At 43.0% G+C, this 27,813-nt stretch overlaps 1 protein-coding gene and 1 long non-coding RNA gene across 4 annotated transcripts; one reads left to right on the top strand and one right to left on the bottom strand.

Annotated features, from left to right (window-relative positions):
- The first annotated feature begins 2,140 nt into the window (after positions 1–2,140).
- Positions 2,141–25,085, top strand: tasora (transcription activation suppressor a). Of its 3 annotated transcripts, none has more exons than XM_028967252.1 (23): positions 2,141–2,445; positions 3,206–3,351; positions 5,459–5,551; positions 5,902–5,974; positions 6,612–6,703; positions 8,915–9,046; positions 9,127–9,257; positions 9,338–9,363; positions 9,532–9,637; positions 11,099–11,202; positions 13,434–13,531; positions 14,348–14,420; positions 14,506–14,583; positions 16,247–16,819; positions 17,135–17,433; positions 19,011–19,134; positions 19,308–20,326; positions 20,474–20,599; positions 21,413–21,572; positions 22,446–22,554; positions 22,931–23,109; positions 23,494–23,646; positions 23,730–25,085. In XM_028967252.1, the coding sequence occupies exons 1-23, from the start codon at positions 2,265–2,267 to the stop codon at positions 24,866–24,868; spliced, it is 5,214 nt and encodes a 1,737-aa protein (XP_028823085.1). In that variant the 5' UTR covers positions 2,141–2,264; the 3' UTR covers positions 24,869–25,085. The 3 variants fall into 3 exon arrangements, with proteins under 3 accessions (XP_028823085.1, XP_028823084.1, XP_028823086.1); XM_028967251.1 differs by having other exon boundaries at positions 3,206–3,360; XM_028967253.1 differs by having other exon boundaries at positions 3,206–3,360; positions 23,494–23,630; positions 23,730–23,872.
- A 107-nt stretch (positions 25,086–25,192) lies between these two features.
- Positions 25,193–26,454, bottom strand: LOC114779044 (uncharacterized). The gene is made up of 3 exons (XR_003746560.1): positions 26,338–26,454; positions 25,512–25,633; positions 25,193–25,372 (listed from the first exon to the last, which is right to left on the bottom strand). It is a non-coding gene; the product is annotated as an uncharacterized LOC114779044 (long non-coding RNA).
- Positions 26,455–27,813: the final 1,359 nt, after the last annotated feature.

Here is a 27,813-nt window from a genome sequence, read left to right as displayed (position 1 = left end):
ACAACAGCTGCAAGCAATTTTGTTAACGTAACAAAAAAAGATGACTCAAATATGAAGTGTTTATTACAGAATTTCTTTATTTTGAAATAATAATAATTATTATGAAACAGTGACATTATGTGTGTAGCTCTGAACCCTGTTCTTCTCTGAGCAGCAATACAATATTGTTCTCCTTCTGTAAATGTTTGCTTGTAGGAGATCATTCAAAGTTTTGTGACACCAACCCCCAGTTCTCGCAAATATCTACACACAAACATGAACAATATTCACACTTTCACTTTTTATTTGTGTGTTTTATTGTCCTTTTTTTGCAACACAGTGATGACTGCATGTGCTTCCTTGCAGATAACCATGGTTAACAGAGGAAGAACAATGATTTCAGCATGACAGAATAATCTCCAGCCTTGTTCTCGACTCAAGAGGATCACTGAAATGAGCTCAGCATTAAGGTTATGAGATGGTTTCTGTAACCTGATTATTACAATAATATAGCATACGTGTCAGGTTCTTACCCAAAAAGAGTGAATACTCCTTAATCATTCACAGTTATTTCTTCATCTCTCTTAATGCCTTCTGTAGTAAATAAACATAGGTGTGCTTTTCGTTTTTGAAATAATGCAGTATATAATAATGTCCTCTGTAATGCAGAATAATACTGCCTTTTTTCAATATTTCATTTTGCAAATACACCACGACCTGAAAGTATAATATTGTGGTGACATACAATTATTTTCTTATGTATTTTATACTTATTATATTAAATAACTACAATAAAGAAACATTCCATTTAAATATGGCCATACACAGTCATAAACACAAAACTGGTCTGAGGTTTAAAAAGACACGTTTTGATTAGCCAAGTAACAGTTAGGTACAGTTGAAGTGTCCCCATGATGCCCTACTGTATCAGATATACTTCACATCCACCACACTTGTACATTTGTAGAGGATTAGAGGCTTTTTTATAGGCCACACGCACACAAGGAGGCGTGGGACACATACAGCATTGAAACAGGCTGGCTCATAGGTCTTAAATCGACCCTGCTTTATTATAAATTAATATGACTGGGCAACAGTTTCTGAGAACATTAACAGAAATGCATGTTATTCTGAGCACCAGGAATGGACACCAGGAATGGACACCAGGAATGGACACACACACACACACACACACACACACACACACACACACACACACACACACACAGTGGTCGAACATGCTCCGAGGAGCTCCAGCAAGTCCATTACTGAAGGCCTAATTGGTGTTACATTATTTAATTTAAAAATATAATTGTAAACCATTACAGTTACAAGAGGAAATGCTTTAAAGAAGTAACAGGTATTTATGAACCTTCCGCACACTGTAAAAGTGTTCAAGCGAGAAACAGCTTTTTTTCTCTCCAGCCAGCCTGAACTCGGCAGCTCCTGCACTCTCCGTCGTGGCCTGCAGGGGGCGCTCGCTGCGGAGTGATCAATGAGGTTTTCACCGGCAAAAGAAATTTGGTATAAATGACAATTCCTGTGTTTTCTGTAACTCTAATATTGAGACATTAGAACACCTCTTTTTTGTTTGCAATGCCACACATATTTTTTGTAATGATTTCCACCTTTGAGCTTTGAGATAATAAGGGTTGGTCTGATAGGAGATGAATAATCAGAATACTGTAATAATAACTTAATTCTTATGGCCAAATGTTTTATTCATAAGTCTGAATTTCTAAAAATCACCCCCGTTTTCAAAATGTTTGCAAATTAAATACATTTATTCATGAAGTCACTGTAAAAATACTAAAGCCCAATTATTATACCAGTATATAGACAACTTAATATAAGAACTGGAAGTCCTCTTGTAAGCAACAACTATCAGTGTTTTTGTTTTTCATATTAAGCTATGTTTCTTCATTGAATGGTTTTGCTGTTTTTTTTTATTTTTATTTTTTTATTTATTGTTGTGGTGATATTGGTTGTAATATTTTGTACTATTTGTGCTCAGTTTATAATGTTCTGAAGACATCCCTTAATGTGTGAAATGTGCCTTGTAATTTGTAACACTAAACAAAAGGTTAATTTTGAAAAAAAAAAAAAAAAAGTCCTCGGCAGCTCCTGCACTCTCCGCCGTGGCCTGCAGGGGGCGCTCGCTGCGGAGTGATCAACATTCAACACCGAGATCGACGCCACACGGTCTCTCCCGCCTCATCAGCATGGCGCGCTAGTGCTGAGTGGAGCGGAGCGGGCGGCAGGGAGGTCGGTACAAGGGTCGGAAAATGGCGTGTCGAGACGGCAGAACTGGAGCCAGGGTCCTGGCCGCGGACGCCATCGCAGAGACCGTACAAGATGGCGCGGGGCCGGCGTGTAATCCCGCGGGGTGTCCGGAGATGCCGAGGAGCGTCGAGGAGTCGCCGAGGCTGAATTTCCACATCCCGCGGAAAAACAAGGAGAAAAGAGGTGCTCGCTGCCGCCGCCGCTGCCATGTGTCCGGGTTTCGGGGTGCGGGGGGTACACGCTGTTTGCTTGTGTGGGTTGCAGACGACGCTGTTTTGGTGGAGTTTTTCTCCTTTATTTTGATGGGGGGGGTAAGTTGTTTCGTTTTTCTTCTTTTGTTTTAATGGGGGGGGGGGGGGGGTTATATCGATTTACTCCTTTATTTTGATGGGAGTGAGTTATCGTGTTTTTCTCCTTTATTTTGATGGGGGTGAGATATCGTTTTTCTCCTTTGTTTTGATGGGGGTGAGTTTGCTTTGTTCGACCACACCCAGTTCGTGGATGCAGGTAAGTCAGGCTGTGACTGGGCGTAACCTGTTGAGTGATGCTGAGGTTGCTGCTGGAAATATAGAACGTGTACGATGCTCGGCCATTCTGGTTCAGTCTGGGGGTCAGGGGTCATCCTCCCTACCTGTTGCATTACAGCGAAGAGGAAGAAATTTTGTTGAGCGTCGGAGAGGAAGGCTGCCATTTCCTATCTGCAGTGTGTTCCGCTGTTTGGAAACAGCGTGTGTGAGTGAGTGTGTATCTCAGTTACCGCCCCCAGCCACACACACACACGCATAGAAATGTTTCAGGAAGTGCCCTTTTGGAACGTGGTGGCATTTTGATGTGAGAACCTCCCACCTGATGTATCAGTTTCCTGATCTGATGTAATGGAGGCTTTCTGTACTGAGGTGGTGTGATACTGAGATCTTCTCTTTCTTTCTTTGCCTCCATTCAGCTTTGCTCCAGGTTGTATCTTCAGATTCTCGGGAGGGTGTGGACATTTTGAATATCATAACCTCTGGGTACATGGACACGTCCTCATTGGGCAGTTATGTGTACACCAAGCCCCAGGTCATCACCAGCGAACTCCAGGAAAAAGAGGTACTGGGGGTAACGCTTGTTCTCTTGTTCGTAGGTGCACCAAATATATATCTTTTTTTTCATCTTTTTTATTTTAATTTTTACATTTTTTTTTCTCTTCAAGAAATGTAACATACTGAAAATGTGTTGGAGCTGAAAGTGCTTCACTGAGATCAAATTAAATAATGTTGCAGGCCACAACAATTATTGCTGCCTGTGTTTTATAGATGAATTATGCTTTTTCAGTGGTTAATTTTATTTTAATAATATTCATTTTACTAAAATGGGAGGCGGTGAAATGGAGGCTAGCGTGAAATATGATGTTATAAAATGTAGAAATGACTTGTATTGCATCCGCCGTGTTGGGGCTGAGTTTAAATCTCTAGTCCATGGCTGCACCTCACCTCTCTGTCTGACTGCAGCACGCCCGCTTTAAATACCAATACGCACCAGAATATCTGGAGCACGACCAATCAGAGTTCACACTCTCTGATTGGTTTAGAATACAATGCAGAAATCTGGTAGCTGCAGTGGTAGAGCATGAATTATGTCTAAATATCAGAATATGTTGTTTATCCCACGATTATGAATCTGATTATTGGCTTGCAGTATCAAACAACTTGCAAATGGTAAATACTGGGGATGCCCCCCTGTTAAAATGACATGTTTTTGTGATGTAAAATGTTGCCTTTTGACTGTTAGATAATGTGCAAAAGTGAAGATGATTGCGTTTGTAGTCATAGCCCGATTATGCAATACACTTTAAAGTGACCATTTAAATATAGTATTGTGGTGTGGGGGGGTAGATGTCCTCCTCAGTCTGTCAGTTTAAACGACGGCTCCATGCTATGTGGACAGCTTGTACGGCCTGTCACAGAATACCTCGACGCCAGCAGGGGACCAGTGCACACACGGGAAGCCACTTCTATAGAGATGTATCAGTCAAGTATGATCCAACCAGCCAGCAGTTTGTTTAAGACATGAATGTAACTTAATGTAGTCACTTTAGCAAGTGTGTAATGGAAAAAATGTGAAATTTAACCACTTTAATTCTAAAACAGTAGGGCTGCACGATTTGGGGGAAAAAGACATATAGCTATTATTGAGATCAATATTGCAATATGCGATTGCGATATGATAAAGGGCACTTGCTTGTATATCAATGAAAAGTCGCATATAAATGACTAATAGTGAAAAGTTTAATTTCAAAGTGAAACATACAAACTACTTATAACAACTTGAAATGCCCAGTGCTTTCAAAATACAATATTCTACAAAATTAAATAAATCACAAAAAACTCTTTACATTACTGTTGAACGACAAACCCTGGTAAGGCTAAACTACTGTTTTGATTATATTTGGCCATTATAAAATCCCGTATTATAGTTCTTACGTTTAACCAAAACATTGTTTGGAGGCTGACTTGAACACAGGGATGCATAGCGGTTTGTACAGCTGAGTGAGGCATTTTTATGCACTTCTCTCCATAGACGTGTTTATGCTTCATTCCACAGCAGAGCCTATCGCAATATGGCGGCGATGTTGACGTACGTGTACCCATATGTCTATGCGAGTCACGAATCTGAGGTCTAGAAAAGTGAAGTGATTGTCACATGTGATACACAGCAGCACAGCACATGGTGCACACAGTGAAATTTGTCCTCTGCATTTAACCCATCACCCTTGGTGAGCAGTGGGCACCATGACAGTGTGTGGGGACGGTGCTTGGCTCAGTGGCACCTCAGTGGCACCTTGACAGATCGGGATTCGAACCAGCAACCTTCTGATTACGGGGGCGCTTCCTTAACCGCTTAACTGCCCCTCCATTGAACCTGTCTCCATTGAACTGAATCGAACGTCATGTAACCGAACGAGTCACATTTAGCTTTTTGTGTTCATGTAATCGCGTTCATGTAAATTGCGTTCATTGCGATTTGATTAATCGTGCAGGACTATAAAACAGTAAAGACCACAGTGTGAACAGCATTGTTAAATGAACTTTTTTTTTTTTTTTTTTTTTTTTTAACCACATTGAACTGAAATCTAGGATCTTTGTTCTACAGCAGTTGTCACAAAGTGTCATTAATGTGTGTGCGTGTGTGTGTGTGTGTGTGTGTGCGCGCGCAGTTTATTGAAAAGAGGCGTGAGCTGAAGCTGGATGGCCGGACGGAGAAAGAGATGACCGAGTCCTACTGTTTCCTGCTTTGTGAAAGCTATAAGGTAACATAACATGTATTGTGGTCCTGTTTACACAGTGGTTATATTTTGCCATTATGAATCCCTTCAATTTTACATATATATGTTACCACTGTAAATATTGTTATAGAATTTTGTCATCTGATGTTCAATTTCCAGCACTAATTAGCATTTAGTGATTGATTCATAAGCTGCAGCAGTATGAATCATTGTGGAGAAATGTAAGGTGTGTCTGATGCTTTGTCAAGTGATGAAATAAAATAAAAAAGTACCTTTTAATAAACCTTACAGAACAAATGATGTTCTTTATACTTCTGTGCAGATCAAGTTTAATGTTAAACTGCCGTCTGATGTAAAGCATCTCTGTCTTTTAGCTGCAGTCCATCTGTGAGAAGGGGCTGTGTGTCGGTCACAGCTGGATGAACATTCTGGGAAATGCCGCCAAAGGTGCATTTTTTTCCTAATTGGTAGCCCTGGTTGTGTGTGTTTTTTTTTTTTATTTTTTTATTTAAGGTTTTAGGATATTGTGAAAGTGAAGTGATTGTCACATGTGATACACAGCACACGGTGCACACAGTGGAATTTGTCCTCTGCATTTAACCCATCACCCTGCGTGGGCAGTCATGACAAGCACCCGGGGAGCAGTGTGTGGGGACTGTGCTTTGCTCAGTGGCACCTTGGCGGATCAGGATTCGAACCGGCACCTTCTAATTACGGGGCCGCTTCCTTAACCGCTAGGTTAACCGCTAGGTTAAGGAAGCCAGTTGGGGGCTTAAAAACCATGGGGTAAATGGGGGTGAGGGTTCGGCATGTTATACCCTTTCACGCAATCGGAGAATGAACTGTGAGAGTTTCTCAGATTTTTTGCTTAGATTCTAGATTTTTCTAGATTAGATTTTTTTTTCATTTTTAATTGTATTTATTTTTTTATTATTTTTGTCCTTTATTTTCCAACCTGGTTACAGAAATCCTCCATTGTGATGTGAATACTTGTAATTTTCACCTGGTTTTCCACATGATGTTCAGCTTTATCCTACTGTAGTCAGCAATAATCTCACTATGATTTTTTTTTTTTTCTTTATAGGTATTTATCTGTGCAAATACTCCGACCTGCTGCAGATTAACCCCTTTGATGTGGGTTACACTGGACAAATAATTATCTTCAAAGTGATCAAGGTAATGAGTAGAGGTGTGAACCTTCACTGGTCTCACGATTTTATTTTGATTATCAGTGCCTCGATATTGATGCATCACGGTGCATGCTGAAAATTTAGAAAATGGTGGCATGATGTTTTTCTCGTACTCCTGTGTAGACACTTTGATTTGCTACAATGAGCAGAAAAATGTTTGTATTGTTCTCTTCCAATATGGTCGCCTGTAACCACTAGTAACTTTTCAAAACAATGTCTACATTTACATCATTTACCAGACGCCCTTATCCAGAGCGACTTACAACCGATAGTTACAGGGGAAGTGTCTTACTCAGGGACACAATGGTTGTAGGAGGGCTTGAACCTAGGTCTTGTACTTCATAGGCGAGTGTGTTACCCACTAGGCTACTACCACTCTTGTCTAATGTCTAATTTCACTTCAGTGACATTATTGTTCTACTCTAATACAAATCAACATTGAAAAAGTAAGTCAGTAACATTTGTAATTGTAAACAATTTGATGTAACTATAGACCTGATTTATAGAACAATCATTATTTAAATGTCTAAAACCTTTTTATTAACATTTTTATTATTATTCAGGTAGAAATTGGTAAACAGTCAACTTTTATTCAAATATAAACAGTGAGCAGCAATACTAAATCTTAGTTCAAAACAGTATTCTTTGCAGAATTTAACATTATTTAATTAAACTGTATACACAGAGTTAGACCCATAGTAATACTTCAGTTTAAGTGTATGAGTTCAGTTAACGTAAACGCACATCTGTCATACTAAATTCAGTTCCTAGTTGTTAAGGCCTGGCCAGCATCTTGAGTTGGTAAAGGCCATGAACAGTCTACAATTAATCATTGTCCACCCAGCCGTGACAGTGGGGCCTATTCGGGGCATTCTGAACCTCCCCATCTTTTACTTTCCACAGCTCCCAAGTCTTGGTTTGCCTTCGACCTGATTGTAGCTGTAACTGTATGAAGGGTCATACTTTGCGCATGTTGCAAAAGCCCACAAACATACAATGAGGTTAAAAAAATATTCCATACCGCCGGGTGGCGATCCGTTTTTTATTTTTATTGTTATAGTTGTAGTGTGTAATGGTTTTGTTATTTTTTGCCCCTGGTAAAAAATTATATCACGATCACTTTTAGTTAAAAACAAATCTATGCAAAACGGATGAGAGATTCTCTCATCCAGATATTGTGCACCCTGGCTTTGCTCCGAATGTCTCAAAATGATCATCCTTGGTCCTCTCCTCTTCTGCCCAGTCCACATGGATTCAGCAGGGGTCAGGTCAGGGGATTGCAGGGTGGAATTGGACATGTTTCTGATCATTACGTTGCTGGAAGCAGACAGGTTTTGATTTGAAATGTTGTTAAATGACATGACAAAGTTTCCAGCGCCTTTTGGAGAGTCTAGATAAGGTTCTTTTCATTGTAGCCACTGTTTTTTCCCCTGGCATACCATGTGAGGGACCAGGCAGTTATCAATGAGGATGCAGAGGGTCTTAAATCATGTTGCTTTCATCACCCCAAAATAATATTTACATTTCATAATGGTGGTGACATGGACTCGCTTCCAGCAATCCCCAGCAGGGGGCGGCACCTCTTATTAATCACCAGTCAGTGCAGCTGAAACAAACTCTCCTCACTGGCCAAAGGTGTGTTGTCCATCAGACATTGTGGGAAAAAATCTCAATCATTTTAGCTGCTCCTTGATGGCCTACAAGAGCTGTAAATTAAGAAATTGTAATGTCTTCATTAATTATGAATAAAGGTGCCTCTATGCCTTCAGCCCTAACTGCTGTCTGAGGGTGGTTCTGAAGATGTGCTAACTCCAGGATTTTACTTTTTAATTTTATTTTAGATATGTATATATATTTTTTTTCTTTTAATATTGAAATATTTTAATAATTTCTTTCTCCTTATATTTGTATTTGTCAATTAGGACGTTTTCTTCACCTAAAAATTGATTCATTTTCTATTTAAATGGCAAACAAAGGAATTTTTTTTGCATACATGTGTTTTTTAATATTCACATTTTACAGTTTTTTGTGAAATATGGTACTTTTTTCTTGTCTAACCCTGTTTTATAATAGACTCCAATAATAGGGCAGGGCACTTTATTTGCCCTGCCTAATCCTAATGCGTTCTTAATATAAGGCATTGTTGTTTGAGTATGTGCTTGGTTTTACTTCATTAGACATGTCTTGTTTCTGCCAGGGCAAAATGAAAAGCATCTCTGAAAACATGGGCAAAAATCTGGACCCAACGCCTAATTTTGATAGCCACGTCTCTAAGAATGCAGCTCGGGTGGTGTCCCCTCTGACTTACAGGGCTTTTGAACACACACAGGTACTAAAATCTAGAAAATTCTGCTCGTATGATTCCTGGAATGCCTGTTTTTATGCACGTGAATGTTGTCTGTTTTACAGCATTATTTCTATGAGTACTCTGACGTTGACGTCAGACCACGGCCAAGGCAAGTGTGTCCATATGCAGTCATGTCCTTTCAGTTCAAAGGCAAAGAAGCTGCCCCTGTGCCCAAACCTATGCCACCCCTCAGGTGAGGATAATCTCACATGACACCAGTCTGGTGTTCACCTCTCTCTCTGCCATTTACTCATGCTTTTTATTTCATTTTAGGTCCAACAGCTACTCCTCAACCAAAGGTATGATGGGAGAGGTCTTTTAATGATCAACTTTTCTTCAGTATAAGAATTATCAATATATACAGCATTAATTCTTCATTTCAAGATATTCACATAATTTAGTTCACTTCTCCAAAACACACATGACTGAACAAGAAATGTCCCGACTGACTGAATTGTTATTTGCAGTGAAGAAGAGTTATACAGTTTGGAGTGGGCAGCTCGTGAATCAGGGGAAGACTGCTTTCCACGTATCTTTCCGGTCCCACTCTCACCCCATCCTGCCTTTCAAACTGTAAGTCTTTTTGGCCGGCTGGGGTTTCTCTGTGGTTTTGAAGGCCTTTTACTCCATTCCCAGATTAAATGAAAGCAGCATGTTTGTGGTGTGAGCTGTAGGGCTGGAGTTGGAGTTAAATCTGTTACCTGTCTGATCTGGAGGTCCTCTTCCACTCCGTAAAGCAGTCGACTCATTACTACTTTTTACATTTATGGAAAGGAGAGAAATAATCAGTAGACATTCAGCCAAGATGTTGGAAATAACTTGTCAGATGTCCAGCACCACCAGAAACTGTGCTGTAAAAGCGACGGAGATCAACTGCGAGGAGAGAGATGTGGCCATGGCAATCAATGCCAAACAAATAATACCAGCCTTTTATAATAACTAATAGTAATTAATAGTTCTGTCAGTTGATTAATGACAAATGTAGCAATAAGGCTCAGACAGTGACTCCCTACTTCAGGAAAAACTCCTTTATTGTCAGTGTCCATGTTTGTAGGGATTCTCTGGCTAGGATGAATTTCCCACACAGGAAATGGATAAAATGGGTACTGTATCTGAAGTCTCTTTCCGAGGTGCAGAGTTATAGACTCTTTCATCCAGTCCCACAATGAGATTTCCACCAGGACGCACCGTTTCGGTGTCTGTAGCTTTAAATGCTAATGAGGAGGAGAGCGGCCTATAGATGTTGAGGGTGCATTCACAGAAATGATGTCATCAACACCATTCACCAAAATGTTTGGCACAGACAGGAAGTCGTGTCTGCATTTTTTCAGAAAAAAATCTAATTTAACTCCCTGGTTCAGTCTTATGTGACCGAACAAAATCTACGTTTGTGCTCATTTTTACATCCAATCAAAGAGCAACTGCAATGCTTCCCATGTTTGGAAGCCATGACGGTCGGTGGAGATAATGTTTAAGGGGTGGGAAATTCTCTGGGCAGAAAAAGGATGAGAAACGGGTGGTAACAAACAAATTCCAGATCCGACTGTCTGACCTGCCGGCCGCTGAATGGTGAAGCAGAGTGACCAAAGCGCTATTTCTAGCCACGAGTTCACCGGCTCGGGGAACTCGTATTAATGCAAAATAATCTCACAGTGACATTTTCATGATCGGGGACATTTAACCTGTCTATTTCCTGTTGTCATTCCCACGGTGATTCTGTTCCAAAAAGAAGTGACGAGCTACAGTTGTCAAGGCTACAGCTGTCAGTGCCACCCGGAGCCTTCTCCGTTATCTTGTCTAGGATTCCTTCCCAATTATCCAGCTTTGCCACTCCTGTTGAGTGTGTGTGCTGTGAGCTCATAGAACTGGATGCGCTCCACAGAGTTCAGCATATAACTGTGTGAATTATTTGAACATTTTAAAATATTTCTAAATACATTTTTGAAAGTGGTTCCAAAAAGAGGTGTAAATTAGCAGAAGTATACAGTTGGCTGTGTGTGAGAGCGTGTGTATTTATGGTGATGTTTGTGGCAGCCCGGACAAGATCGAGATTGGGACCGTTATGAGTCTGGACCTGATCAAGCTGAGGGTCCCCTTCACCCTCTTTTCCTGCGATGTATACAGTGGAAGCCAGGAAGGTGAGATTTGTGGTCTTGAGAAATTTGCATGTATTTAATGTCGTTTTGAAACGACATTTTCCCACAAAATTGATTTTAAATGCACTATAATTACACAGTCAATATAACACACACACATCTGTGTGTTATATTGACTGTGTAATTATAGTGCATTTAAAATCAATTTTGTGGGAAAATGTCGTTTCAAAATCCTCTATTACATAAATATGAAGTTTTTTTTTATTTTAAGGCTGGATCTAGAGGCAATTCTAGAGGCAAGAAAAATTCACAATATGTTAAATTAATTCTGTCTAGATGTCATTATGCGGTGGCCACTACAGGGAGTGCAGAATTATTAGGCAAATGAGTATTTTGTCCACATCATCCTCTTCATGCATGTTGTCTTACTCCAAGCTGTATAGGCTCGAAAGCCTCCTACCAATTAAGCATATTAGGTGATGTGCATCTCTGTAATGAGAAGGGGTGTGGTCTAATGACATCAACACCCTATATCAGGTGTGCATAATTATTAGGCAACTTCCTTTCCTTTGGCAAAATGGGTCAAAAGAAGGACTTGACAGGCTCAGAAAAGTCAGAGGGATGCAGCACTCTTAAAATTGCAAAGCTTCTGAAGCGTGATCATTGAACAATCAAGCGTTTCATTCGAAATAGTCAACAGGGTCGCAAGAAGTGTTTGGAAAAAACCAAGGCGCAAAATAACTGCCCATGAACTGAGAAAAGTCAAGCGTGCAGCTGCCAAGATGCCACTTGCCACCAGTTTGGCCATATTTCAGAGCTGCAACATCACTGGAGTGCCCAAAAGCACAAGGTGTGCAATACTCAGAGACATGGCCAAGGTAAGAAAGGCTGAAAGACGACCACCACTGAACAAGACACACAAGCTGAAACGTCAAGACTGGGCCAATATCTCAAGACTGATTTTTCTAAGGTTTTGTGGACTGATGAAATGAGACTGAGTCTTGATGGGCCAGATGGATGGGCCCGTGGCTGAATTGGTAAAGGGCAGAGAGCTCCAGTCCGACTCAGATGCCTGCAAGGTGGAGGTGGAGTACTGGTTTGGGCTGGTATCATCAAAGATGAGCTTGTGGGGCCTTTTAGGGTTGAGGATGGAGTCAAGCTCAACTCCCAGTCCTACTGCCAGTTTCTGGTACAGGAAGAAGTCTGCATCCTTCAAGAAAAACATGATTTTCATGCAGGACAATGCTCCATCACACGCGTCCAAGTACTCCACAGCGTGGCTGGCAAGAAAGGGTATAAAAGAAGAAAAACTAATGACATGGCCTCCTTGTTCACCTGATCTGAACCCCATTGAGAACCTGTGGTCCATCAACAAATGTGAGATTTACAAGGAGGGAAAACAGTACACCTCTCTGAACAGTGTCTGGGAGGCTGTGGTTGCTGCTGCACACAATGTTGATGGTGAACAGATCAAAACACTGACAGAATCCATGGATGGCAGGCTTTTGAGTGTCCTTGTAAAGAAAGGTGGCTATATTGGTCGCTGATTTCTTTTTGTTTTGTTTATGAATGTCAGAAATGTATATTTGTGAATGTGGAGATGTTATATTGGTTTCACTGGTAAAAATAAATAATTGAAATGGGTATATATTTGTTTTTTGTTAAGTTGCCTAATAATTATGCACAGTAATAGTCACCTGCACACACAGATTTCCCCCTAAAATAGCTAAAAATAAAAACTACTTCCAAAAACATTCAGCTTTGATATTAATGAGTTTTTTGGGTTCATTGAGGTTGTTCAATAATAAAATTATTCCTCAAAAATACAACATGCCTAATAATTCTGCACTCCCTGTATGTGCACGTGTGGCATGATGTTATTAAAGTTGTGATGGCCAGAAGCAAAGTATTAATTCACTAAAAACAGCTAATTCTGTTGAGGGGAATTATTTTGGATGCACAAGAATATTCAGGACGGACCACGGTAATACGCAAGGAATGCAAGAAGCCTGTAAACGTGCGAGGGGGAAATACCACTAACTTATTTCACCATCTCAAGCATCAGCACCTGAAATCTCAGTATGCAGTTAGCTCAGGCGTACACACACACACATGCATGGAATATATTTACGGAATGTTTTCAGGTAACCTGTTATGTTTATCATTTAAACATGTTTAAATGATTAAATGATATTTTGTTATATTGTCAAATTTCTCGTTATTGTCAGACTACTCTCCAACTGTGACAGTCTTTTTAATCCCTTCACCTATAGTGTTTAAGAAAGACGCCCACTGCTGCCTGTTTGAGATGGTGGATAAAAGCAACTCGGGCTTGGATGTGCTGCTTTACAAGCTTGAGCAAAAAGGACTGGTAGGTAATTCACTCTGGGTTATGGTTAGTGGGGCAGTGGTAGCCTTAGGGGCAGTGGTGGCCTAGCGGTTAAGGAAGCAGCCTCATAATCAGAAGGTTGCCGGTTCGAATCCCGATCCGCCAAGGTGCCACTGAGGTGCCACTGAGCAAAGCACCGTCCCCACACACTGCTCCCCGTGCTGCTTGTTGGCAGGATATATAAAACAGAAATAGCATAATTAAAATACCTACTTTTCAGCTTGTTGACTGAAATTATGTGCTGGGTTCATGAATGTGGTGCACAGTGGTGGGGTTAACCAGTGACGTTTTACAATAAATTTAATGCTGGACTAGTCGGCCACTCCGGAAATAAACAGAAATGGTACTTCAGGTTTATATACAGCATGATGCGCTTTTACACCAATTATTTACATAGTTATTTTGTTATTCGTCAATTCACAGAAAACCATGTTCTGCTGCAGATCAGCATGGTTTTCTTGCACTCTGCCACTTTATAGTTACCAAGTGCTGCAAAGACTACACACTTATTAATCACAAATATACACTTATAGTTTCCTCTCAGTTTATGTGTCTGACAAAAATAAGAATTCCTGAATTTGAACTTCCCAGGCTTTTTGTTTTTGCGATGTATCGCTGTATGACTGATTCTAGACATGTATCTATTATGACAGAATCATTGGATTGTAGTGATAAAGTTATCGTGGGCCATGGGCCTTATTTTGTATAGTGATTCCCACCCCTATAACTGAAGATGGAACCTATTATGAGTCCAGGCTGCATCAGATTTAACTTCAGAATCATTTTTTTAATTCCCAGGTTTTGGTCAACACATTGACTGACCAAGGTTTCCTCATTCTGCTGTCTTCTGGACAGATGCTCAACCTCAATGGTATTTGCCAGTGTTTTCTGTAATCATAACTTGAAACATGCACCGACAGAATTTAAACATGGGTTTCAAACTTCATGTGTTTCAGAGAAGCAGGAAGGGTGGAAAAACACAAAACTGCACGCGCTTTTTGTGTTTAAAACCTCGAGGGATGTGACTAAGAACAGTAAGTATCGGCCTGAGATTGTATTTTAGATGCCTTTTAAAAATATTTGTCTGCATTTTTATGACTATGAAAAGATTTTAGCAAAAAGGATGCACAGAGCCGCTGGATCTGAATAAATACGCTTGCAGCAAGCAGACGAGTCAGTACGTCTGCAAAGAATTCTAGCAGTCAGACCAGTCTATTCAAAAGATTACCTGGTTTCCTGTTGTGTGGCCTTCACCTCACCCAACATGGATGTCTTGAAAGATAGACTTTCTCTGGTGTTAGTCATGCATAACAAACTTATGTTTATTTCAATTTTCTGACACCCCCTGCTTATTTTTTCATGTCTGTTTTACATACAGTACAGGCCAAAAGTTTGGACACACCTTCTCATTCATGTGTTTTCCTTATTTTCATGACCATTTACGTTGGTAGATTCTCACTGAAGGCATCAAAACTATGAATGAACACATGTGGAGTTATGTACTTTATAGTTTCTTCAAAATAGCCACTCTTTGCTCTGATTTCTGTCACAAAAACCATCAAGCGCTACAACGAAACTGGCACACATAAGGACCGACCCAGGAAAGGAAGACAAGTTTATACGAGTCACCAGCCTCAGAAATTGCAAGTTATCAGCAGCTCAGATCAGAGACCAGATCAATTACACACAGAGTTCTAGCAGCAGACCCATCTCTAGAACAACTGTTAAGAGGAGACTTCGAGAATCAGGCCTTCAAATAGCTGCCAGGAAGCCACTGCTAAGGAGAGGCAACAAGCAGATAAGATTTGTTTGGGCCAAGAAACACAAGGAATGGACATTAGACCAGTGGAAGTCTGATTAGTTCAAATTTGAGATCTTTGGTTCCAACCGCCGTGTCTTTGTGAGACGCAGAATAGGTGGATGGATTCCACATGCCTGGTTCTCACTGTGAAGCATTGAGCAAGAGGTGTGATGTTGTGGGGGTGTTTTGCTGTTGGAAATTTATTCTAAATTGAAGGCACACTGAACCAGCATGGCTACCACAGCATCCTGCAGCGACATGCCATCCCATCCGGTTTGCGTTTAGTTGAACAATCCAGACTGTGTAAGGGCTATTTGACTAAGAAGGAGAGTGATGGAGTGCTGCAGGCGATGACCTGGCCTCAACAGTCACCGGACCTGAACCCAATCGAGATGGTTTGGGTTGAGCTGGACCGCAGAGTGAAGGCAATGGGCCAACAAATGCTAAACACCTCTGGGAACTCCTTCAAAACTGTTGGAAAACCATTTCAGGTCATCAAGAGAATGCCAAGAGTGTGCAAAGCAGTTATCAGAGCAAAGTATTAATAAAAATCTCACAAAGTAAAAAATTCATGTCAGGGGACCTTTTAAAGGCTCATTCTTACTTATAAGGGGTATGTGACATGTTAATGCTGACTAGTGTTACAGAACAATACAATCCAAATGGAACTTTTAAAAAAACTCAGAAAAGTCAGTTCTGACCAGTCAAAAGTTTTACATCTTGTGGCTGCACTGCATTAATTAATATTAATTAATATTATTTTTCATTTAGCACATGACCTTGTTGGTATGACCTCGTAGATATTGTATTGTAATGATCTAATTTAAGTAATAAAATGAACAATCATTAATCCATGTCTTTCATTTGTCCTTTTTTTGTGTGTGTGTGTGGTGAAGTACCAAAACCCTCCGGCGTCCCCGAGCTGCCTGCAAACCACATGCCCCTCCTGCCCTGGGTTAATGCGTTTGTGCCCGCACTGCACTATGCCCTCAACAAGGCGCACTGCAATCCCACATCTGATCTGAGTGAAGGTGTCCAGTCCCAGGCAAGAGAGTACCTGAAGGGGAACCACGAGGGCCAGCAGTGGCCACGGGTCCGACTTGACTATGATACCAGTGACCGGGAGCACTCTGCAACACGACAGAGGGTCTGCTTCAACTGGGAGGGCATCATGCGCTCCTACATCTACAATCCCAACCTGTATCTCATCCCCATCGTCAAGGCCAGCAACATGATGCAGGACATTCCCGTCTCCACCTCAGACCAATCAGGGGGCAAGCAGGGAGAACAGAACCCTGCCATGGTGAAAGACCTGCTGACACTCATACAGATGAGTAAGAGGAAAGGGGAGCAGGATCTTGAACCCACTGAGGCCCATGGGGTGAAGAGGAAGCTGGATGATGAAGAGGGGGCTGTTGCAAGCAAGTGTGCCAGGGTGGAGCCTGTCAACAACCCTACATCGATGGAAGGTGACATCTCATATTTCATTTTTCTTTTTGTTTTCCGCTGTATACCGAGAATCAGTGCACGTTCAATGTGTTCATGGAGTGCGGTGTTCTGTACAATTTCTGGCCAGTTTATCTGCGCAGGTTCATGCAAAACCTCCAGATGTAGCACGAGACAAGGAGAAACCCATTTGAAATGTACAGTAGATCAATTTACATATTTCACCGGGGCAAAATGGCAGTGTAGCGAGTGAGAAGGATGGGAATTATCTGCCCTGTACAAGTGGTACATTTCGTCTTTCTGCCTGCCTGCCAATGAAAATCTTACTTTCTCTCCAGATGGAAACCAGACTTCGCCCTCGTTGACCGAGATGCTGAACTCTATGGGCTTGCCTGACACCGACTTGAGGAGGGATGGATCCCAAGAAGCTCTGAAGCTGTTGCAGATGCTAGAGACATTTAACCGATCCAACCCAGCCGAGACCGAGCCCAACCTGGCAGAGACATCGGCAGGCAGAGACGGCAATGGCTGTGCAGAAAAGATTTTATTTGACAGCATAGTGAAGCTTGGCCTTCCCACCAACTGTGACCTAGACCTTCGGAATTCGGACAACAAGGAGAAGACTGACAAGTTTGAGGTACTTTTCATATAAACAGGGCTTAGGTGACTAACAATCATGTAAGGTGAAAGTGAAGTGATTGTCTTTGTGATGCACAGCACACGGTGACACAATGAATTGTGTCCTCTGCTTTAACCCAGAGGGCAGCCATGACAGGCGCCCACTGGGTTGGGGGATGTGGCTGCTTTGCTCAGTGGCATCTTGGTGGACCGGGATTCAAACCGGCAACCTTCTGATTACGGGGCCGCTTCCTTAACCGCTAGGCCACCACTGAACAAGCATGGTTCACTACAGATAAGGACCCATTACTGGGAAACTGTTGCAGTTTTGTGGTTAAAATGTCTGAATTACAAGTAAAACCTTAAAAATGAGCTTTTCCAACACTGCATTAGGCGTTGGCTCCATGGTGAAAACATATAAGCCATTTTCATGTCAGGATAGAGGGTGAGGGGTTAAATGCAGAGGACACATTTCACTGTGTGCATTGTGTGATGTGCTCCAGTGTATCACAATCTCTTCACTTTCACTTAATTGTGTAAAATATATAGAGGTGTGAACCTTGTTACAGTTGTAGTACTGTAACTGGTAGTACGTCACTATGCTGTGGGCGGAGTTAGTCGCCCGCCCCGGTCCTGATGCAGAGAGCGTGATGGAAACGTGAGACGAGCCTCCTTTCTCTGCACGCTTCACCAGTTTCCTCCACCACACGCCGACCCAAACCCCTCACAACCTGAAGCCACAAACGGCAGAAAAATATGGAGATATATTTGTGTCACAAGTACCTGTATGTAATAAATTATCTCACGATGTACGTACAATTATTTTGACACAAATATATCTCCATAGAAGAATGCCTGGTTCAGACGTCCGTGGAGTGCGGTGAGCGCAGACCGTTTTCTTAAGCCACTTTCAGATGGAACGCGGTAAAATATGCGTGGTTTTCTTAGCTCCCGGTCAGACTATAATGTCGTGTTGTAGATTTCTGGATATTTGGAAATTGTTGAGATCAGTTATAGTATTTATCAGACGCCCTTATCCAGAGCGACTTTTCACCAGTCCCGCTTCATGTGTTTTGAAGTTTTCAAAATTCAACACATTTCAACTTTGACCGCGGTGGCGCTGTACTCTCGCTGTACTCTCGCTGTACTCTCGCTGTACTCTCGCTGTACTCTCGCTGTACTCTCGCTGTACTCTCGCTGTACTCCCATAAAATCACCAAGCAACGTCATTGTGATCTAATCGATTATGTTCTGCACTGCACTGATGCGATATCGTCCACGTCTGCACCATGATACATCAATTATACGATTCATTTCAACACCTTTAACAACACCAGTAACGTGCTGATTCCAACACCCTTTATTTTGATCCTGAAATTCTACTAATAGACCGTGTAGTTGCTGAGAAGCAGGGATCTCAGGATCAACAGGTTGCCAGTGTGTAAAATGCAGGCTGCAGACCATGTCTTTACCGTCACGTACATCCCCAGAGGCTGGGTTAGAACCAGGAATATACCAGAGAATGAAAAAGTGGATCCGATGGGGTTTCTGCATGCTGTGTACAGTGTAAAGTTACTGTCTGAACTCCGTGTGCAGGAGGAGACCGCAGGCAGCATGAGCAGTCTGGAAGCGTTCAGCCCCTGCTCAGACAGTGGCCATCAACGTGGGGCCAATATCCTGGAGGAGAAATCCATCCCTTGGGTTCTAATACCAATCACTGGTAATACTGCTGCTGTTTTCACTCATTCAGTCTATATGGGTGGGTGTGTGGATGCATGAAAATTAAAGTTTTCATGATTATCTTTTTATACTAAACATTTTGCAACCCTTATGAAAATGGTTGTAATATATTAGTAATAGTAGTATCTATATAATAAAATCCTCTACGTTTAGGTTTAAAGAATGATGGCTACTGCCCAAGACACCAGGATATGCTTCCACAAGACCCACGCTCTGGACCAACTACTGGCACCTTGACTGAAACACCTCAGCACCTGCAGCCTGCGATCATCTCTGATTCTAAAACCGCTGCAAGCTGCCGTGATGAATCAACTTTGAGGGATCAGCCCGTTGCCTTAGAAACGGAGGAAGAGTCGCAGCCAGAGCAGGAGGTAGATTCAGAGCAGGATGCTCCAAGGAATCTGACTGATGAGCTGAAGTCGTCCCACTGGAAGGAGCATTGCTCCAGCCTGCTGGGGTCCTTTGACACGATTGTTGATGAGCAGCTAAGTGATTTCTCTGCTGGAATGAGGGAGCTTCTAAGAGCAGAGCGGGTTTACTACAACGCTTTATCCTCCCCACATGACTCCAGGCCGCCTGTGCAAACTCCCATGAGGCCCTTTTCCGAGTATGTCTCTCATTTCTACACCCCAGTACCCCTTTACAACTATGTCCGAACTCTGCGCAGCGATTTGACGTCCTATATTGACTCCCACGTTCGGTCTTCCTGCTCTACTGCAGATTCACAGATTCCTAGTCCTCGTTCTCCTCTTCACAACACGGACCGTCTTCCGTCTCGCTCCCATTCCCAGTGCCCATCTTCTCAAGCTTCCCGTCCCTCATCTCGGAACCAGAAAGGTGCGCTTGAGCTCAAGCGTCCCCAGCCAGCCCAGGAGCTGTCCCCAGCAGCCAGGCCAGAGAGTCTAGAGCGTTTGAATGGTAGGGCGTATGCTGATTCTGCTGTAGGACGTGCCAGTCCTCAGACCGACGGATCGAAGAGGACAGAGCAGCTCTCCAGAGACTCTTCTGGACTGGTGGACTGTGAGCCGTTAAGTTTGTCACTGACAAGTGTCATCAACCAGCTCAATCCTGAGATAATCACCAGTCTTTCTGCGATAATCAAGGGAGTGCAGGATAACGCAATCCACTTCTACGTCCATTCAGAGGAAAACGTCATCAGTGCTGAGCTCAAAGTGAGTGGCTTTTTAAATGTGAGAAATATGGTGGATATTTGAATATATTTTATGTACGTACCTGAACAACTGACCCAGTAATAAGTATATATCTAGAATGTATGGAAATCAGTATATATGTAACCAACACCATGTCCACTGTAACAGGACTATCTACGGAGACTGGGAAATTCCGAGTGCAACCCCTGGGACTATCTGAAGAAGAACAGAATGCATTCAGACAAACTTCTGATTATCACTCGAAATGAAGACATTGCTGATCGTGTTCACACGGTATACATACACTTCTCTTGTATTTTATCAATTATTGGTTAGATAAATTGTGTGCGTAGAAAAATGCATTTAAGCCTCCTGTTATGTCGAAAAGAACATTGACTGTCAGACCGTCAGTGCCTAGCCGCTTGTCCTTCAATGCGGTGTCTGTCCAGCGGGACGTGTCCAGAACAGATGTAATGACTGTCTTTTTGGTGGCCGTCCTTGTGGCAGCCCTGTGCCACCTCAGCTGGCTCTTCTCCATGTGGCCTCTCCTGAATATAGAGTAAGATGGGAAAACCTAAGCCACATATCTGCGCGGTCCTGTCACTTTGTGGATTGTGACATTGGATTGTGACATGTGGATTGTCACAATCTCCATTTCCAGATACTCCAGACATCCTCCACACTGGAGACCATGTCTGACCCCTGACCTAGAGCGAGTAATCCAGGCGCTGCTGCTCCTCCCAGCGGCTTCACACTGGTTCACATTAAAGAATATCTGAAAAAAACAGGTCCCCAAACCAAACACCTTTAGCTGCTTAATGAAAAGAATGTCAAGCTGCATTCATACTGGGACTGGGCAGCTAGAAATACAGCTATGAGATTCTTAGAAAGTTACATTTGTTGCATAATACAAATAATACATAACATCATTTTAATAAACATGTAATTACTCTTAAGATGCAGGATTTTGCGACATATTTCAGGTATTATGGCACAAGTAAAAGAAGGCCGATGCAGAGTCCACCTTCCACCATATTACGTACCAATCATTGTTAAATGCTTGTCAGTTCTGGTCGTTTACGGCAATGGTTATGTTCCGCTGGTTAGATCCCTGGATTGGTGACGCTAAAGAAGATGCCCTCTGTGAGTTTTGCTGGAGTGGACAGCTTAGATGACATCAAAAACCACACATACAACGAGCTGTTCGTGTCAGGAGGCTTCATCGTCTCTGACGATTTTGTGCTCAATCCAGACTTTATAACACAGGGTGAGTAAAGTATATATTGATCAGCCGTTGGTCCTGGGTCAGATGTTTTAGAGTTAAACATTTCTTCACTTTCTCTTTTTTTTGTAACATTACAGCCTTATCTGTTTTTATTAATTTATACATTTAACCACAGTAGGTACATATATATATATTCCTACCCTTTGCTGTATTATTCAAAATGGAGATCAAGTGCATCTGATTTTCACTTATCGTCCTTGAGATGCTTCTACAACTTGATTGGAGCTTGAGAAGATCTGTAGCAAGAACGGGAGAAACAGGTTTGACAAGCATTTAAAGGCAAATCCAAGCAGACTTGAGGCTGCAATTGGAGCTCAAGGTGATTCCACTAAATATTAAGCCCTGGGTGTGAATACTTTAGAGTTTCATGTATCAGAGACAGAGACCCTCTCAGCTCCTCCCAAATGGGGCAGTGGTGGCCTAGCGGTTAAGGAAGTGACCCTGTAATCAGAAGGTTGCCGGTTCGAATCCCGATCTGCCAAGGTGACACTGAGGTGCCACTGAGCAAAGCACCGTCCCCACACACTGCTCCCCGGGCGCCTGTCATGGTGCCCACTGCTCACTCGGGGTGATGGGATAAATGCAGAGGACAAATTTCACTGTGTGCACCGTGTGCTGAGCTGCTGGGTATCACAATAGCAATCACTTCACATTACGCCCAGTCCACTCAGCTGCTCTGATACGTGAAAGAATTAGCCAGCTCAGCAACCTTTTTTGCGGTATAATTAAATTCTCTCAATGTGTTACTCTCCACTCTGAATACTACAGTATGCTATACTGATGTCAGTGTGTTGCTCACACGGTTTTGTGTCCAGTTGAATTTGGGCCAACAATAATCTGAACTTCTATGTTCAGAGAGGCTGCAAAAACTTCTGGAATTCCTGAATCACGTGAACAGCCCTGAGAGTTCGTGGAGGTGGAAAGTACACTGCAAAACTCTGAAAAAACTCCGAGAACAAAGCAGGTGAGCAACCCCCATCCAAATGCATGAACATCTGCTTTCCTGGTCAGTTGTTGGTTGTGTAGTCTCTAAAGCACTCATCTCTTAAAGGTCCTGTAGGTCTTTCTACTTGATTCAGCAAGCTGCCACCACCCTCGGGTGCTGCAGTAGATATTGCATCATGTGTGACATTAGCACAGCCCTATTCTTTCCAGACAGGAACCCTGTATTAGACAGCGTTGTTCCAGATAAAAAGCATACGTTCTGTGGTGCTCTGGGTCTTCTGATATGCACGTTTTCAGCGATGAGTAGTCACTCCATCAGTACTTAAACATAGAAATCCAATAATTCCCATAGTTATCAGCTGGTTCACTGACCACCATCACCTGCCTTACTTCAGGGTGAGGAGAGATGCTCTGAACCTGCTGAAGCTGCTCACTGAACATCAGAAGAAGCACATGGTGGACTTCCTGCCCTATCATGACTGTGATGCTCCCACACACACTACTGCTGACCTGGAGTGTCTGGTGAAGCTGCAGGCACAGCACACGCAACACCGGCACCTCATCTTCCTCACAGGTGAAGTCACGCTCTCTCTGCCGTGGTATTAACTTCCGTATACTCTTGTTACTCTTCTGTTCTCACAAGTCATCACCTCACCTCCTAAGGTTCTGATCAGACTAATGTGCAATCCTGTCATTATCTTATCCTACCGCTCAAAGAAGTCCTCCTTTCTGACAGTGGTTCATCAAAAACACTGTCTAGACATTGAAATGGCTGTTAAGAGATGAATTGATTATTAAAAATGACCATAGAATAGCAGAGAGAAGTTGACCTTCCTCAGAATAGGGATATTGTGGATCAACAAATGTGGATTTGACTACATCAATATTTCCACTAGTGACAGGAAATCTGTAACGCTACTGTAACAGTGTCGTGATGTGAGGTGCTTTGTCTCTACAGAGCGATGTTTAGATCTGTTCCCTCAACATCCCAGAAGTGGAATTGTAGTTGCCAGCATCAACGACGTCCTCCAGAGTTTCACCAGCCTCACTGGTTTTCACGACGTTGAAAAAAACTCGCCGCTTTTGGACAATCAGGTCTCTCATACGTCGGGTATGATTACATTTATTGACCATGGCTGAGCTTGGTGTGCGTGTGAATAGTGTGTATTAAGTTGTGTTGTGTGGTGTTCACAGATTTAAAGGATCACCCTGAGCACACACCTTTGGGCTCAGAAGATTTCGTGTCAACAAAGGGACCGGGCTCCTCCAGATTCACAGATCAGAATCAAGTTTTTCTTCCATCAGACTCCAGCCAGCCTGCTCATGCCGACCTTCAGGAACTGGACTTTGAAGCTCTTAAGTCCACCATTTTCCAGTTCAAAGCCACCCGCACTAGCAGGATGCATCCACCCACTGAGGCTGATGATGATGGAGACACTCCAAGTGCTTTCAATGTTGATACCAAACAGAGTTTCCTTGATTCTGGGTTGCGGGTGTCCTCCAGCCTTCCCCAAGTCAAAGCCCAGCCCTCTCAGGAAAACCGGGAAAACTCCACTTTCCAGACTGGCCAGGAGGACATCACTACCTCAGTCAATGGCCAGTTGGCCACCACCAATAGGGAGACCCAAGCAGGTGGACTGAGTGACTTTTCTGACACCTCCTGTCCTTTACAGGGCCAAACTGTCACCAGCACTCAGCAAAGTCCAGTTGCCCATTTTCCCCTCAGGATGGACAGTGTGAAGAGTGAAGGAAAGAGCGATGACACACCGCAAATCAGTTATACAGTCCCAGAAAAGAGGGGGGATACCACCACGACCCCTGAAAATTCCACAGCTACTGGCACTGGACATAAAGAGTCAGTGTCTACAACATCTGAGATGGAAAGTGAGGAGACTCCCACTTCTGCTTGCCTTGAGACCCATGCTCAGAACTTCTCCACCGTGGAGGCCCATTTTGGGTATCCGTGGGCAACTACACCTTTAAGCTTTACAATGCGGGGTGGGAATGCACTGCAGAGCCATGGCTTGTTACCAGCGGTTCAAGGCCCCATGGACTTTGCCACTCAAGCCCTTGGACCTAACGTTAGCAACACAACATCGGCCATGGGCCTCCAAAATCTGATGGGTGGGGTTGTGACGCATAGTGGACTCCATGGATTTCTGCCAAACAGCAATGTGCCTGCGGCCTGGGACCATTTTCCTCAGGGGGGTGATGTGGCCAACATGTGGGGTGTCCAGAGAGCACGGTTCATGCATGGCTTCACCTGGAGGACTGGTTTTTCCTCACAGGGAAATGGTTTCAGACATTTCAGAGGAGCCTTTGGTGGCTGGTGAACCCCAGGCTGGTTGTTTACTTTAATTCTGCTTTTGTTAAGTTTTTACATTTGAGTTCTTTGTTTTAACTCCTCATATCATTTTAACATTCTATGTTTAAAAATGTATAGCCACTGTATTCCTGCACTGTATGTTGCATGGAACGTGCACTTTCTTTTGGTATGAATAGTTGTCAGACTGACCGTGTGCTTTTCTAATGAAAATGGTTCAATTTGAAGAATCCGTGTCATCTGTTTTTGTAATAACAAGCAGAATGTCCTCGTCCTTCGTATGTCCTAGCCCAGTCTACCAGGGTTTTGCATAACAAATATATGGACAATTGGGTGGCCAAAAGTTAAAGGACTTTCTTTTTATTTCAAATTTTCAACACATTCAGTCCGGATAAAATAGACACAGCCATCAGGTTCATGGTCAGATTCAGATCCAAAGTCTGGGTGAGGAGCTTCCTTAAAGCTGCAAGAAGGCTTGGTTGGCGCCTAACTCATTCTTTTTCTGCAGCAGACCCTGAGGAAACAGTAATAAAAGTGTAGGACCAGGGATCATAGTGTGCAGAATTCTACTTTATCCTGATGTTGTACAGTCCTGTTAAAATTCGACATACGGGAGGATGGATGATGCAGGATGAAATGCAGAGCGGTCGTACCTGTCTTAGCTCTGCCAGTCCTTTCAGAACTGCCTGATGTCTCTCTTGGTTCTTTAGTAGCTTTGGATTGGGGAGACGGTGGCTCTGTAGCACTGGAGACTCCAGTCTGCTGGTCCCTCCACCTGATAACACAAATCTTTACTGTTATAGTGTTAAGTAATATTTGAATTCTGGCAACCATTGTGAAAGAGAGAAGCAATGTAATTTGCTACTGTACTGTATTACATATCTTATACCCCCGGGGGTTATAGTTCACACGTAATCTGCGCAGCTCTGTCCCCAGTCTGCGTGTCGTGGGAATCTGCAACTTTTTAAACTAAAACGGGATTTATTTTCCATAAAGAGCCAATTTTAAACATGACTGTGCATTGAGCTCAGTTTTATCATTCGAAAAAAGGCTTTCGCGGTGACCACTATACAGCGAGCATTTTGTAACCCTTCTCTCGAGTTTAATGCAGCAGATAAAGCTTCACGTTGGTCAGGTAAACACCACACCTACCAACCCTGCAAGCCCCGCCCCCTGACCTCACCTACGCATCTTTCTTCTGAATTTACACAAACACCAGCTCCTATTGCAGTAAATCTGACTTGGTCGGTTTCTTACTAAACTCTCTGTTCTTAAACCCCTTTATTCAGGAGTTACTGTGTTGCACTGAATGGAACTGGTTTCCCTTTTTATCTTTTTAATCAACATCAGACATTCGCCAATAGACACTCAGCCAAGAAAATGGAACATTAGAACCATAGTAATCATTGTATTTTTAGAAGGTAAATGCTTTTATTTTACTTTAATATCATCATCTATATTTAAATACATAAAACCTACTTTTGATCCGCTTCTCGAGATCCTCCTGCGTCAGAGGTGTGAGTGGGGAGGACAGTGGGGGCAGTGGGGTCAGGTACACATCTTCTGTACGGATGTAGGGGACGTATTCCAATGACATGGACAGGTGTCAAGCCCGGGACAGTGGAGGGGTGCTTCCCACTGGAGAGAAGGACAGCAGAACATCAACAGCAAGCATTGGACAAAATATGACAAAATGCTTTAATTGTCACCTACATTTTTGCCTCGTCTGCCAGAGAAGATGGATCCATGTCTGAACGATCCATCTGTGAGAAGAAACCAACGCTGAACTTACAGATTTTCCTGCTCCATCTCCTTTCCTCTTATCTAGTACTGTGCGGTATGAATATGACCAAATGCAGAGTCGTGTCACCTGCACAAAAACTAGTTCAATTTGTACACTGTCCCAACAGGTCAACTGAGGATGCCATGTCCTCTGCCCTCCAGCTTTCCTTAACATATCTAGACATGAAAGACACTGCATCACAGCACACGGTGCACACAACGAAATGTGTCCCATCACCCTTGGTGAGCAGTAGGCAGCCATGAGAGACGCCCGGGGAGCAGTGTGTGGGGACGGTACTTTTGCTCAAATCGGCAACCTTCTGATTACTGGGCCACTTCCTTAACCGCTAGGCCACCACTGCCCCAATTTCAGGATGTTCTTCATAACCTTCAGCCCTCAACCACTTCAGCTGGTTGTGAAACTGAGGGGGCTTGCCCTGAACACCACCACACCAAGGGGGCAGTGGTGGCCTAGCGGGTAAGGAAGCGACCCTGTAATCAAGGTGCCACTCTGAGCAAAGAACCGTCCCCACACGTCCCCCTGTGTGCACCGTGTGCTGTGCTACAGTGTATCACAATGGCAATCACTTCACTTTTTCACTCTCTGCAACTGGGTCTTCCTTACAGACAGGCCCCAGGCATTTAGGATGGGTAACCACACCTCCTCCATCATCAGACTGAGCACAGGGTCACCACAGGGATACATGCTTAGTCCCCTGCTCTTCACCCTGCTCACCCACACACTCACACCACCAACCACATTATCAAATTAGTGGATGATACGGATGGGACTGATAAGCAGAGATGATGATGGTGCCACAACAACAATCTGTCTGAATGTCCATAAGACAAAGGAGATCATTGTGGACTTCAGAAAATCACATCCTGCCCACAGCCCACTCATCATCATTTACATTTACAGCATTTATCAGACGCCCTTATCCAGAGCGACTCACAATCAGTATTTACAGGGACAGTCTCCCTGGAGCAACTTAAGGTTAAGTGTCTTGCTCAGGGACACAATGGTAGTAAGTGGGGTTTGAACCCGGGTCTTCTGGTTCACAGGCGAGTGTCTTACCCACTAGGCTACTACCACCTTAAATGGTTCTGCAACACCTCTGACCGCAAGAGCCTATAGAGGATGGTGAAGACGGCTGAGAACACCATTGGGAT

This window comes from Denticeps clupeoides, unplaced genomic scaffold, assembly GCF_900700375.1.
Source record: "Denticeps clupeoides unplaced genomic scaffold, fDenClu1.1, whole genome shotgun sequence".
Taxonomy (NCBI): domain Eukaryota; kingdom Metazoa; phylum Chordata; class Actinopteri; order Clupeiformes; family Denticipitidae; genus Denticeps; species Denticeps clupeoides.
This window is presented reverse-complemented; position numbering and strand designations above follow the sequence as displayed.